Source organism: Berghia stephanieae, chromosome 11 (assembly GCF_034508935.2).
Source record: "Berghia stephanieae isolate SIO BIC M18660-M18661 chromosome 11, UCSD_Bste_1.3, whole genome shotgun sequence".
In the NCBI taxonomy this organism is placed as follows: Eukaryota; Metazoa; Mollusca; class Gastropoda; order Nudibranchia; family Aeolidiidae; genus Berghia; species Berghia stephanieae.
Genome location: NC_088370.1, coordinates 34,440,482 through 34,455,004, shown reverse-complemented (window position 1 = coordinate 34,455,004; position 14,523 = coordinate 34,440,482). Strand labels below are relative to the sequence as shown.

At 35.6% G+C, this 14,523-nt stretch overlaps 1 protein-coding gene across 1 annotated transcript; it reads left to right on the top strand.

The window, feature by feature from the left end:
- Positions 1 to 5,666: 5,666 nt before the first annotated feature.
- Positions 5,667 to 14,510, top strand: LOC144956481 (ADP-ribosylation factor-like protein 8A). Its single transcript, XM_078887014.1, has 6 exons — positions 5,667 to 6,139; positions 6,737 to 6,817; positions 8,362 to 8,435; positions 9,655 to 9,768; positions 10,208 to 10,331; positions 11,514 to 14,510. Exons 1-6 carry the CDS (start codon positions 6,064 to 6,066, stop codon positions 11,858 to 11,860), a joined length of 816 nt encoding a protein of 271 aa, XP_078743140.1. The 5' UTR covers positions 5,667 to 6,063; the 3' UTR covers positions 11,861 to 14,510.
- Positions 14,511 to 14,523: the final 13 nt, after the last annotated feature.

The following is a 14,523-nucleotide window of genomic DNA, read 5'->3' as shown; positions in this document are numbered from 1 at the left end:
AACACAAAAGAACATTGAAGCTTTTGAAATGTGGTGCTTGAGAAGGATGCAGAGAATATCGTATACCGCACACAAAACGAACGAAGAAGTGCTAAAACAAACATACCAACAAAGGAAGGCGTAGGGCCTTAAAGGCTATTAAGGCTAAGCCACAGGTCGTCATTGTCTTGAAAGTATGTAAGAATTTAACAATAAAAAGTCACACTTTTAATTTTTCTGTTTCACAAACAATGAAATTCATTGTTGACCTGGTGTTAAAAAACCCTTACAGAGCCTCAAAACTTGAACCAATCACACCGCTTTGAATTTACTACAGCTCGAGTTGTACTCGTGCCCCTGACCAATCAGTACAGCGTGTGGCTTTAAAGGTGGAGAAGGCTTCCAGCCATATTCCCACGGTACAACCAGGCGATGCATTTCACGTTTGCCGTGTGCTATGACTGTGGGCATCAAGAGGCATCTTGACGTTGAACTGAGTCATTGTGGCTGTCTTACTCGCAGCCACACACAATGACCTAATTGTTCCATTGATGGCAATCGTGTTGTACCTGTTACCCATCCCTCTTCGAGGCGTGTCAGGCATGTGATATTGAATTCCCCATTGTCCCTTTTAACTTGAGTGTGTTAATCTGATGTGTGCAGTGTTTGTTTTTAAAATTTTAATTAATTGCTATTAATTGTGATGAATCACGTTGATTATCTGTTGACTATCAATACCAGTTCTTTGAATAGGGAAAATAAACTTTTGATTAAAAGTCTCGGTCCCCATCAACCAAACGATTTTGTACTCACTATTAAAGACGGGAAACAGAATCGGTCATTTAATTTGATAAAGATTGGTATAGTCGTTTTCCTTGGCTATCGGTGAGAATAGAAAATAAGAGTTTATTTTCTTTTAATTGTATTTTGTTTGGCGATAACAGCAATACAGAATTGTCTTGGACAAGAAGTGGATTTAGCTGTTTGAAAAATTTAACACAGAGAGCATTGAACCATCAGAAGTCTAACTTACATTTAAATATCACCACTAGATTGAAAACCGTTGGTACTCTTCACATAGGTGCACAGATTGACAGTGGCTATCGCTTATCTTTAGCCAGGCATGATGAACAAGTTACAAAGAACATACAAATTTTGGTAAAATAATTGAGTGCATCAAATTCTCTCTCTCTCTCTCTCTCTCTCTCTCTCTCTCTCTCTCTCTCTCTCTCTCTCTCTCTCTCTCTCTCTCTCTCTATATATATATATATATATATATATATATATATATATATATATATATATATAATATATATATATATATATATATATATATATATATATATATATATACATATATATATATATATATATATATATATATATATATATATATATATATATATATATATATATGCGGCAACCCATCTCAAATCCAGCCCCATGCTCCTAAATGACCAGGCTACGCCGCTGACTAATGCCCTTAATAGTGGATCGACAACTATCCTTTTTCGGACACATAGTAAGGAAAGATAAGAATGAATACCTGGCAAGTTGTGGAAAAATACCGGGTAAACGCGCCCGGGGGAGACAAAGAAAAACACTCATAGACCAACTGAAGGGCTTCACCAACCTAACAATCCAAGAGCTGTTTGAAAAAGCAAGAGACAGGGAGGAATGGAGAGAGATAATTCATGCAGTATCCGAAGCCTGGACCAGGCATGGAACCTAGAAGAAGAAGAAGTACTATAAAAGTCCTTTTGTCATCAAAATAAGTGGCGTGGCTGTTTAAGGACTGACCGCCTTATGCAGTAATAAAAAAGGCTAGATGGATGGGAAAACAAACAAACAAACAAAACAATAACGATTGTCTCACGAAGGCTGTCCGTCACACCGATGGTCAGCTATGGCAAGTGGTCGCCTTGTAAAGGTAGCATAAAAAAAACACATCATTTAAACTATTCTTTAATATATAAAAAAATAAAATTCCCTTTATTCATCCCGTGGAGAAAATTCCATTCGACGATTCCAAGGGAAGACTGGAATCATCCAGGCGTCAGCCGCAGTGCAGCCCCGCACATACGAGTGGACGCGAGCATGAGTTTGGCTTTACAAAGTCGGTTCGACTGAATTTGCAAACAAGACTTTGAATCGGTTGACATTACTGTACATTCTTTGCACCATAAGAGTCACAACAGTACTCGCAATGCAAAGTGGTCAATTTCGATCACAAGTTGGGTCGAGGTTTTTATTGAAACACCAGTTTAAGACAAATGAAGTTTAATTTTACTTCAACGCAGACTTAAGTTTTAAAACAATAAAAAGGATGAGAGGAAGTAATTTTTTTTTTTAATTTCCTACTATAGGTTACGATTTACTTGGCATTCTTTTTTTTAAACTTTAAAATTATGTGCTCATCCTGGATGATTCAAGTGCCGTCTCGACGCTGATTGTGAAACAGAAAAATACTGTTTGTATCTAGAGTTTAATTCAGACACCTCCTCCCACTATGTGGCATGCCCAGTTTTGAGAGACGTGAATTAAATACATTCACGAATGCACAAGAGCAGATAAAAGATTGTAAAAGCCTACATAAATCTGGACTTATATCATATCATATCATATCATGACTGCAGCCTTCATATTGAGGTTTAGAGAGCGGTGGGGGCTGCATGAAGCCTGGGCTCGTGGAAAGGAGGTGGGGGAGGGGGGGGGGGGAGTATTTTTTTTACATTGGACAGAACAGCCGTCTTCTTCAAAACAGGATCTTGTACTGGATACAGAGAAATTTTGGATTGGAGTGAGGCAAAACGAGTCATTTTGTGACTTGGCAAAATATGCAATGACGGACGTGCCATAGCCACACCTGTTGGCGATGCTGTAGTTGAAAGGATGTTTTCTTTGGATACAATGATTCAAACTAAACCAAGGATACAACTACAATGTAGTACACTGGATGACATTAAGAGAATCCGCAGTGACACAATTTTATCCAACAAAAGTTGCAAAGATTTTATTGTAACAAAAAGTATGATCCAACAATTCAAAAGCAAGCACGTCCAAAGCATCTGATTCAGATGTTGGCGTAGACCCGAGACAGGAGGAGAAAGAGGATAAGGATGACATGTCTCTATTTATTTTGATAATGAGGTAATCTAGACATTGTTGTTTTTTTCCCCCTGAAATTCGGATTTTTAAAAATCTGGATTATTTTTCATAATGGTTTGGATTATTTATAAAATACTATCTGGCATACGTGTCATTTTGTTAATAATCAGCTGTAAACGAAGAGCGACGAGTGGGGAATAGCATCACCAATAATATTCTATTTCACTTCCTTAAAATAATCTGGCATTCCTTAGGTATACACACACATAGAAGTGCTGCAAATTGCCCGTTTGGCATTTGAAAAGCTAAGTTAAAAAAAAAAATTCAAATAATTGTGACACCTTCTACTATACAAGTCCAAGTGTCTTTTTGTCATCAAAATAAATGGCGTGACCGCTTAAGGACCGCCTGTGCAGTAATAAACAAGCTAGAAGGATGGCAAAACAAACAAAACAAGAACGATGGCTGCCCGTCACACCGTTGGTCAGCAATGGCAAGTTGCCACCTTGTACAAGTGGCATGAAAAACATAAATTAATCTCGGTATTCTTTAAAAACGCGACCATGAGTTTGATTCTATCTACAAAGTCAGTTCGACTGAATTTGCAAACACAAGACTTTGAAGTGGTTGACATTTAATTCTTTGCACCCACTGGCGGTCGGTCTATTGAGCAAAGTTGTTTTGTGCCGCCCTATAATTTTCAAATTTAGCAGATACTGCTTTTTGTCTCAATTTTTGCCTATGCTGATTTTCGTTCACACTCGCGCATCTCTCCTGTCTTACTTGCCATGATTGGTACCTGTAACTTCTGTATGAAGGTTGTGCGTCATCACGGACGGCTCTCTTTTTCTTGTTGCCCCACGCGAGGCGAGATGACGTGCGACAATGAGCTGAGGGTGGGGTATGGGGCTACCATGAGCCAAAAAGTCAACAGGCCGCCCAAGCATTTTATATAAAAGACTTGTTTTCTTCTGTTTAAAACCACGGCTATCCACTTCCCACCAGAAACAACGGATACTCTTGACTGCTAAAATAACTAGGTCAGGCCGGCAAATTTAATTTTGCACACCTTGAGGCCTGACTTGGGAGAAATCAAAACCATATCAATTTTATCATTGAAAGAACAGGTTTGTTGTAATCAAACCATACGGATGAAGAAAATTACAATAAATATAGATCTTATGCTATTCGTTTTTCTCAAACGAATGTTAATCATCAATAAGAATATTACACAAATCATTCACCGAGTAGAGCCCCATGATGCTATAAATAAGATTCCAAGTCCATTATCCCGAGACACACAGCAGTTCAATTTGTAGTTATTAGTTATGTTATTGTCTTTGGAGTAGATAAGAAGTGCATTGAGGTTGGATTTTCTATTCCTTCTATTAATGACTGTTATCACAGTTGATATTCGAAGGAAGAAATTTATATGGCAGTCTAATTGCTGTTGTCATATTGTTCTTTTTAAAAAATGATATTCACAAATCACAATGAACAGACGTGTATCGCAATCCATACCGAAACAACAATGAAAGGATCCATAGACTTCAATGATCGGATGTTATACAATTTTTTCTGTAGAGGAAAATCGACAAATGGACCTCTTTTACATAATATATGCCCGTCGTAAATGCCACTTATGTGAGTATATCTCTTCAAAATTCAAACCACACATGACCCCCCCCCCCCCCCCCATTTTATTTTTATACACAATATACACACATTCTAAAAAAATACACCCACTAGAACATTGATATTGAGCAATTTCCGCTAAGTGAGCTCAAGACACTTAAAAAGGGCTCCTAAGCCAAAAGCAACGTGAAGACGAGACATATGCCTGTTGGGCGAGATAACATTTTCCTCCAACAAAATCAACACTGCTTCTGGTCAGGTACCTACTCATTTTACACCTGAGTACAGTGAGATAATGTTTTCGATCCATGCCGCCTTAAATAAACAGCCAGCAACCGCCCCTGTTTGCACCATAAGAGTCAGTAGAGAACGGTAGGAGATGCCCGAAGCCCGTGATCGTGAAAATACAAACGAATCCTCTCAATTTTCTCTCTTTCACTTTCATAAGAGTCACAATAGTACTCGCAATGCAAAGTGGACAGTTTCGATCACAAGTTGAGTCGAAGTTTTTAAAAATTTTTTTTACTGAAACATCAATTTAAAGTAAATGAAGTTTAATTATACTTCAACGAAGATTTAAGTTTTAAAACAATAAAAATGCCGAAAGGAAGTAAATTTGGTAAACGTTTTTTTCTTCTTCTACTATAGTATATGATTTACTTGGCATTCTATTGTAAAAATTACCGGCTCATCCTGGGTGGCTACAGCCTTCATTCATACATGATATTGAGTATAGATAGAATGCGGTTGGCCAAGGAGTTCACAACATTGCCATCCGGAAGTATAACGGACCAACACACAAACTCTGTGTAACCATGAACTTTTATAGTCTGGTTAATACAGTTTAGTGAGAACAACTCACAAACGCGGATGGCAAAAACAATAACAAAGGCCTGAGTGACGTCATCTGCATACTATCTATTGAGGTTTGTAACTTTATTTTTGATTAAATCGGTACACAATATAAATATTAATTGATGGCATTGGTGCAGTATATCACAAAAACTCAGCAAACTTATTCATTTAGTCATCTGTAGGCTAAACGAAGAGCAATTAGTGAGAGACAACAAGAAATAGCAACACCAATAATATTCTATTTATAGCCAATTTCTTGGTTCTAAATTTAGGTATGAAAATCAAGTAAATTGCGCACATATATAAAAGCCATTTCACCACCATCACTATTTACTTCATAGATATGCTCAGCCGTAGCTTGAGAAGCTCGTTTACAGTCTCGAGCCTCAACATCCACATCCTTAGTCCTCATACACCTTCATCAGAAGTTAGGCTAAGGGTTGCACTCGACGACCGTGCTTAAGTTAGAATCAATTCGCACTCACCATGGGAGGATCCAACAGCAAAAGCGACGTCAAGACAAAGCCAAAGACTTCAAATTTGCTAAAATATGTTACTCTGGGTAAGATTTCAATATTTATTTAGGTATCTACACCTTGAGTTTAATATCAACTGGACCCATCGCCACTCCACAGTTGGCCTTTCAATTGTAGGAAATAAAAACATTTTTGTTGGTATATGGATAGACATGATCATGTTTTAAAAAGTGAGATTAATAAACGTATTATGAATTTATCTTCTTTTTTTTTTTTTTTTAAATCTACCTGTCTATTTGCTTAAAGTTCAACAAGTAGAATGAGTTTTGGATCTAGCCTGACATACCTGAAGATAGCATATATGTGCACTACAGTGTAGCAAAACATTCTGAAGTTGATTTTTTCCCAAACACCCCTTACCATCATCATCGTCGTCGTCATCATCATCATCATCATCATCATCATCATTGTTATCATCATCATCATCATCACCAGGACCATTACCATCAATTCATAATCCCAAGAATTTTCCCTAATTTTGTATCTAAACAGTTGAAAATTCTGATTTATTCTCAATTCCTCAATCCGCATGATTACAACTAAAGTTCAGTTTATAATTATAATGGTCACACATTGAATGGTACAATGTTCTTTAAACAAGCCAAACAACTTTTATATTTCAGGTCTCCCTAATGCAGGAAAATCCAGTTTTTTGCACAGACTCGTGAATGGAGAACCACCAGAGGATTTTGTTGCCACCATAGGTGAGTATTTTTCCAACGCCACGAAAAAGTAGTCCTTCAGAGCCAGTGGGCCAATGGAGCCGGAGTTTATCCCAGGTTCTATAGGCTGAAACAGATAAGAATAATAGCATTTGCTTGCTACTCTTTGGATAGGACGCTAGTCTTATCACAAAGTACTTTCCACCAAATCTAACAGACCCAACCAATCACAGGGGGTCAGAAAAAAAAATCTCGAGTGTCCCAGGAAATGATCTCGGTCCCTTTGCGTGTGAAGCGAGCACAAAACCAATTGAGCTATTAGAATTATTCTATTTTTATTGTAATCTGACAGTTACAGATTTTTGAAAGGAATTTGGTTTATACAAGGCAGAAAAACCTCACAGGCAACGTGTACAACATGAAATGGAGATTGCGCTCCATTTAGAGGAAACTGAAACAAATGAATTGCATTTTAAAAAATAATATTGCTTCACACGCATCATGTCTCTTCTTGTGTTGTTATCTTGGGCTCTCTTGGAAAGCGTTTTGAGCACATTTTAGTGCTTGGTGAATTGGAGGACATGAGTAAAAAATAAATGCACATTTATGTATATTTTGATAATTTAGATGCTTAAATATCTAGACAAATTCATAATAATGATAGTATTTAGATGCCTCAATATCTAAATTCATAATAATGATAGCATTTAGATCAAGGAAACATGGTTGTTAGATGCCTCAATATCTAGATAAATTCATAATAATGATAGTATTTAGATCAAGGAAACATGGTTGTTAGATGCCTCAATATCTAGATAAATTCATAATAATGATAGTATTTAGATGCCTCAATATCTAGATAAATTCATAATAATGATAGTATTTAGATCAAGGAAACATGGTTGTTAGATGCCTCAATATCTAGATAAATTCATAATAATGATAGTATTTAGATGCCTCAATATCTAGATAAATTCATAATAATGATAGCATTTAGATCAAGGAAACATGGTTGTTAGATGCCTCAATATTTAGATAAATTCATAATAATGATAGTATTTAGATCAAGGAAACATGGTTGTTAGATGCCTCAATATCTAGATAAATTCATAATAATGATAGCATTTAGATCAAGGAAACATGGTTGTTAGATGCCTCAATATTTAGATAAATTCATAATAATGATAGTATTTAGATGCCTCAATATCTAAATTCATAATAATGATAGCATTTAGATCAAGGAAACGTGGTTCTTAGATGCCTCAATTCATAATAATGATAGTATTTAGATCAATGAAACAAGCTTGTATTTATTGCTGTCACAGGGGTATTAGTAGTCACTTATAAATGGATATAAAATTCAGCTGCTTGAGGAGAGTACATTGAAATGGATGTTCAATTAATTTAAACATCAGGAAACTTTTGCACAAATATTATTTTCTTCTTGTAATTGGAGGAAAAGGGGAAATAATCTAGTTGTGGATTGCCTCATATTTTCATAACATGTTCTTACTTCTGTTAATTCTGTGAATAGGCATAGACAACATCTATTTATTTATTTATTTATTTATTTATTTTTTGATCAGGTGTTGACTTCCGAATTCTTTACCAAGATGGGTACAAGCTGCAGGCATGGGATTTCACAGGACGTGGACATTTTGTAAGTTTTATCATGGATTTGGTATTTTTGTAAATTCACGGAACATGAGTTTAGACCTAAGTGCATATATTTGCAGGTTTGATAATTGAATTAAATTATGGGCATTGTTGCAGAATAGGGTTTTGCTCGCACACCTGCTAGCCTCCCACCCCCCACCCCCCAATAAAAAAAAATTAAAAAAGGAATCAGGTCCCAAATTTTCTTAGAGTCTCCACATATGTATCGCTATTGACAGTAGTGGTCTGTTCCAAAAAGTGATCATTTATTATCCGACCAATCACACATGCAATCTGCCATTGCCTGGTCCCAAGTCTAGGATGAGAAGTTGGGGAGGGTTGTGCATTGGGCCAGCAACTCACCTTGTAAAAAAGTTTGCACCACAGAAACGCCAAGAAGAACTAAAAAACATCATATTTCGGGCAATTTTATTATAGCTCAAAATTAATGAAAATGTTTTATATTACTCAGAAAAGATTTTATGTTCAAATTTTGCTGCATGTCATCACTTCTTAAGTATGCACAGGGTTATTAAAATTGATTCATGAGATTTCAAAGAAACACATGTTGTTTGAACTTTGAATTTTATAAAACTAGCTGCAAATTTTTGGCAAACTTTTGGCAAATGTTTACATTTTGATGACAAATTTTGCGCTTTTTCGTGACAAATATTTGCAGATTTTGGGGTTTAAAATAGCAAAAAACTGCGGGGACAGAATAGTATGTAATGTACATATAATTTAAATTAGTTATTCCCAGATATTATTTTTCAAACTCAATTTCTAATTCCCCAGCAGTTTTGTTTTGTTTTTGTTTTTTAATGCAAAAATAGTGGCCACGATTTGTGGTCCATAAAATGCCAAAAATCTCTGCAGTTGCAAATGCAGATGCTAACTATTATAGTTATAGTCTTTCTGCATCATCATTTGCCATGGTGATGCGTTTCCAATGTGCCATCACCATTTCACACTCTCACTCACCTTCTGTGTAAAGATAAATGAGTGTATGTGTCACCACACATATTTCTCATTCCTCTATGAACGTCAATGGGCTGAACTCCTCAAGTTATAGAACTCTTCCTTCGAATTTCTTGCAGAGAGGCCATTAAAAAATTATTTTTTTTCCTTTCAGTATCACTGGAATCACATATGCACGGTGTATAAATATATAATTCAACTTGGATTTCATTGTCTTTATAATCATTGCTTTCTGTATTCCTCAGAGATATGTCGCTCGTGTCTACTACAGGGGAGCAGCTGGGATTGTTTATATGATCGACAGTGCAGATGTGCAGATGCTTGACGAGTCCCTGGACTTTCTAAATACCATCATGAAGGTTAGATATTTTTTGTTATATTTGAATAATATTCTGAAAACTGAACTTTATTATAACATCTGATCCTTCTTTTCCCATTTCACTCAAAGTTGTTTTGGCCATAATTACCACTCGGAATATGAAAAATATAAGATATATTTACAAATTTGCAGGGTGGATATATTGACAAGGCTTATATCGACATGACATCAAAGTCCTGTTTATTTTTGCTGAACAACATTAGTAATTCATTATTTCATATATTGACATAAGTTTTACCAACACACCGTTATATCAACATTGCGATCTATCAATATTTTTAATAATTAAACCAAAAAAAAAAACAAACAAAAAACAAGACTATAATGTATAATTAGCTTATGATATCTTGCAGTGATATAAACCCGACTGCCAGTGAAAATGCTGATTGTACATTTATTTTATTTTAAAATTATTCCAGGATGAAGAGATTTCAAATATTTCAATCATGGTAGTGGCCAACAAACAGGACCTTGATGATGCCCTCAGCCCTGATGTGATTGAAGACAAAATCAAAGAGAAATGTACCATAGGAAAAGGCATTTGTAAGTTTTAAACCATTTGAATATGAGCCAGGTCAAAAGGTGCCATATGCCATGTGCTTGTTTCGAAGTCTCTATTTTTTGCTCCTAAAGGGCATATGTTATAGCTGGAACCTTACATTATCTGACTGGGGCTGTGGTATCACTTCTGAAAAATGACAACAAACCGTCATTTGTTTATTTTATTTCTTCTATGATATGGCTTCCTTTTACAAATTGAACAGTATTATTTATAGATTTTTTTAAATAGATAGATATGTCGAATCTTCATTAAAAGAAGTGGTGCGTTACTTTTGTGCATCAGTATATTTCACAGTGAGGATAATCTTCTGCTGAATACTGGGATTTGGGATTTTCTTTGAAATTTTCCAGTTTTTGCAGTGTCAAACCTTTTTCTATGAACAATGCTTAGGTGGCTTTGCGGTAGACCCATGGAAAAATCATCAGCATGTCTCGTGTCAAATTTTGACACATGTGCTCATTGGAATCAATTTAGGTGACACTTGTGTTTTTATCTGGATTCAAAGTCACGTGTCAGTAAAGCACCTTTTGACCTTGGCTCATATATATATATTGTTACCAACCTTCTCAATATAGGATTTATTAAGATGACCTGATTTTAAAATCTTTCTCGTAGATGAGTGAATATATAGTGTCATAAATTACAACAACAGCAAAAAAAGAATCAAACGAATAAATTCACTATAGATCTGTTCATTGACTCTCTGTCAATTTTTCTTATGACTTTAAATTAAATATCAGTTCAGAGATATGGGTCACAAGCAACATGTATTAATTTGCTATGAGCTCATTCTTGCAATGGAAATACTCTCAACCCAATGCAAATTACATCAATGTTCTATCTAACTGGTAGTCGTGTTCGGTTATCAAGGCACACCGGCCACAAGTATGTTCAAACAAACAACGCATTTTGATTTTATCAGTACCTTAAATATTTTAATTCTCTAAGAATTCTAATTAAAAGTAAAAGTAAGTCAAATTCAGATCTCCAAATAAAATATTTGTAAATATGATTCTGTATTAATGATAATGGCAATTATAATATAATAATGATGCTGATAATATTTATATGATTTATAATAATAATTTTTTTTTCTTCAACATTTAAATCTACAACATATAACAACACCTCCCCCCCCCCCCCCCTCTTTTTTTTCTACACAGCTCTATTTGTGATGCCCATGAGTGTTATGAACAAAGACGATGACAGCTCTGAACTTGCTCATCGTCTGTTTGTCAAGACAATGTTGAGGAAGGAGAAGGGAAAGATCGCTACTGGACTCTTACCACGTGCCTGGGACACGGCTGAAAAGGAGGCTCAAAATAGTGACACTGACGATATGGTTGATGAAGGAAATCCTGTCGACGAGAAAGACAATGAGGCTTTCAAGGAAAAAGAAAAAGACAGCGACCAGATTGTCATTTCTGATCAGATGACAGGGAAGAAAAACAAGAAGAAATCTATTTTTAAAGATCCTGTGCACATGTTTAAATGTCTCCTAATACGTTGATTTAAAAAAACAACAACAAACAAATTCAAACTTAATGATAAGTTATTATATTAAAATTCACATACAGTGCAGTATTCATTCCTCGTCCTCTTACTCCTGGTTTTTGCACATTCCTCATACTGATCTTGATATCTGACATTTACAAATTTCCCTTTTTTCTTTGTATAAATTTCATGTATTCCTCATTTTCATGAATTCATCATTTTAGATATTTTGTCCGAGCAAAGACAAGGAATACACGCTCTCTGTATTTATAAATTTGACATCTGAACACATTTATGGGCTTGATTTACCACTGTGACATACTCCGCACTCAAACTTGCCAGACATGTTAAAAAAATTAAAGAAACTTCATAATAATAAATTATTACTACAGTGGGATACTGATACTGATAAAGTAGTCAGCACCACTGGACCAGAGAAATTGGTTGACTGTAACTTTCTCCTTACCTTCTGCAGCTAAATCGTCACATTTGTTATTGTTACGACACAATATACATTTTCTTTTGTACATTACAAACTTTGAAGAATGATCTTTGCTTAATTAATAAGAACATAAAGTTGTTTTGTAGAGAGCTTGTTTGTGTTTAAAAAATCATTTTTTTTCTGCTGGGTAAGCCTGCCATTTTGGGAGAATACTGAAAATGATCGGTAAGGAGAGAGTTAAGCAAATATTTCACTTTATCCAGTATCAGTATCAGTGGAAGACCCTTAGATAAAGAATAGAAAATTTGGGACCAGCAAGAAGTGTTGAATTTATGCAGATTCCATTGTTTATTATAAGTTGCACATATTTACACTTGTGACATCCGAAAGCAACTATTATGGGCTTGATTTGATACCGTGATGAGGTATCCCAAACTACTGCTGTTAATAAGTGACATACTCCATGCTAAAACTTGCCTGACACATCATATTAGACAATGAAAAGAAAACATTCATCGGCGATTATAAGTACAATCGAGAACAGATATATCAACATCGTCAGGATCATGGTAAAATGTTGATATAAAGTATTATCACGATATACAGTAGAACATGAAAGTAACGTACTCGAAAATAGCGAGTAAAATCTAAATCCCCGTTTTTTCCCCTTATTTGAGTCAATAAAATTAGCGAGTATGAGAAAGAGGTCAACTCGGAAATAACGAGCATTTCCTGCCCCAGCCTAGGACTGCAAACGAAGTAAAGCAAAACAAGAGACACGGGCGATTTAAATATTTTTAGCCTAGCTTCTTGTCTTTTCTTATTTTTCGTTACGAGTAGTAGCCTAGTCTGTAGTAGTACATAGGAGGCGAAATAAATTTGGGTGGGGGTTGGGTGTGTGTGTTTGTGTGCGTGTCTGTGTATTGGGGGTGGGGGTCAATTATTCACCCAATGTGATGCCACACGAGGTAAGCACTGGCAGGCAACATGTCAACATGCCTCACTTCGCAGCATCGGTCAGCGAGTAGCATTCGTTAGCAAACGACACAATCAGCGAGAGAGGGGAGCATGGAACCATTATTTCTGTGGGTCAGTGATTGAGTGATGCGCTTGTTTATCTCATCAAACATGCCTAGTGCATACAAACACTCGCACACACACACACACACATACTTCTATGTTCTTGTTTTTTCTAGTCAAGATTTTACTTGAAATACAATTTAAAAAAAAAACCAAAAAAAACAAGCATTCTGCCACCTCTGTGAAGAAATTGAAATTGGGACGACAGCTTTTACTCGAATTACACACTCGAGGGAAATAACCAGCAATATCATAACCTTTTATTCCACCAGCCGAGTGACCTTTCCTGGCAACTCGGGAATAGCGAGTAATCAGGAGTGGACCCGTCGAACTCGCTATTTCCGAGTTCTACTGTATCAGTTATTCAAAAAAATAAAAGGGAAACAAATAAGAAAAGACGAGATAATAAGGGAAGTCAATATTGATGATTTGGTGGCCTATAAAAAGATAAGGACCAGTATCGTTGGAGCCTTAGGCAGTAACTGTTACATATTAAAATGTTACAGACAATTAGGGGTGGGGAAGGTGGGATGAGAGCTATGTGAGAACAATGTCTTCCCTCTCTTATTATCTGAGAGTGTTAAGTGAGGAGTGATTGTGATTTTAGGTACCGGATTCGTAGAAAATGACAAGATGCTGGCTTTGACTTTATATCAAGCACATGCGGTGGGAATTGTCATTCCATTTCTGTAACTGTAACTGTAATTGAACAAGACAAATGCACTAAACGCAACACCACTGACAACTTCTTCATAATTTTGTTAAAGATGGCCGAGAAAAGGAAATTGAATTATCTATCGACACTTGACAGAGTTCTCAATAATGGAGTTATCATTATAATATGATTTTAATCTCCCTCATGTTCTTCCTCATATCCTCTATAAAATACTGGACACAGAAATCTCTAACAAATAGGCCCGGTCCAGACTTGTTCGAGATTTCCATGCTCGAGTGTTTTGTTAATATTATTATTATTACCATTATGATGTCACATGATTTTATGTTACATTTTGTATTGTAAATTTTGAGAAAAATATGTGCTTTCAATTTTATTTTATTAATGCTGTGCCATTTCTAAAATATATACTTTTCTATAATGACATTATAACTAATTTACATAGGAATAAATGTCATCTTTTAAAAATATTCTTGTTCAC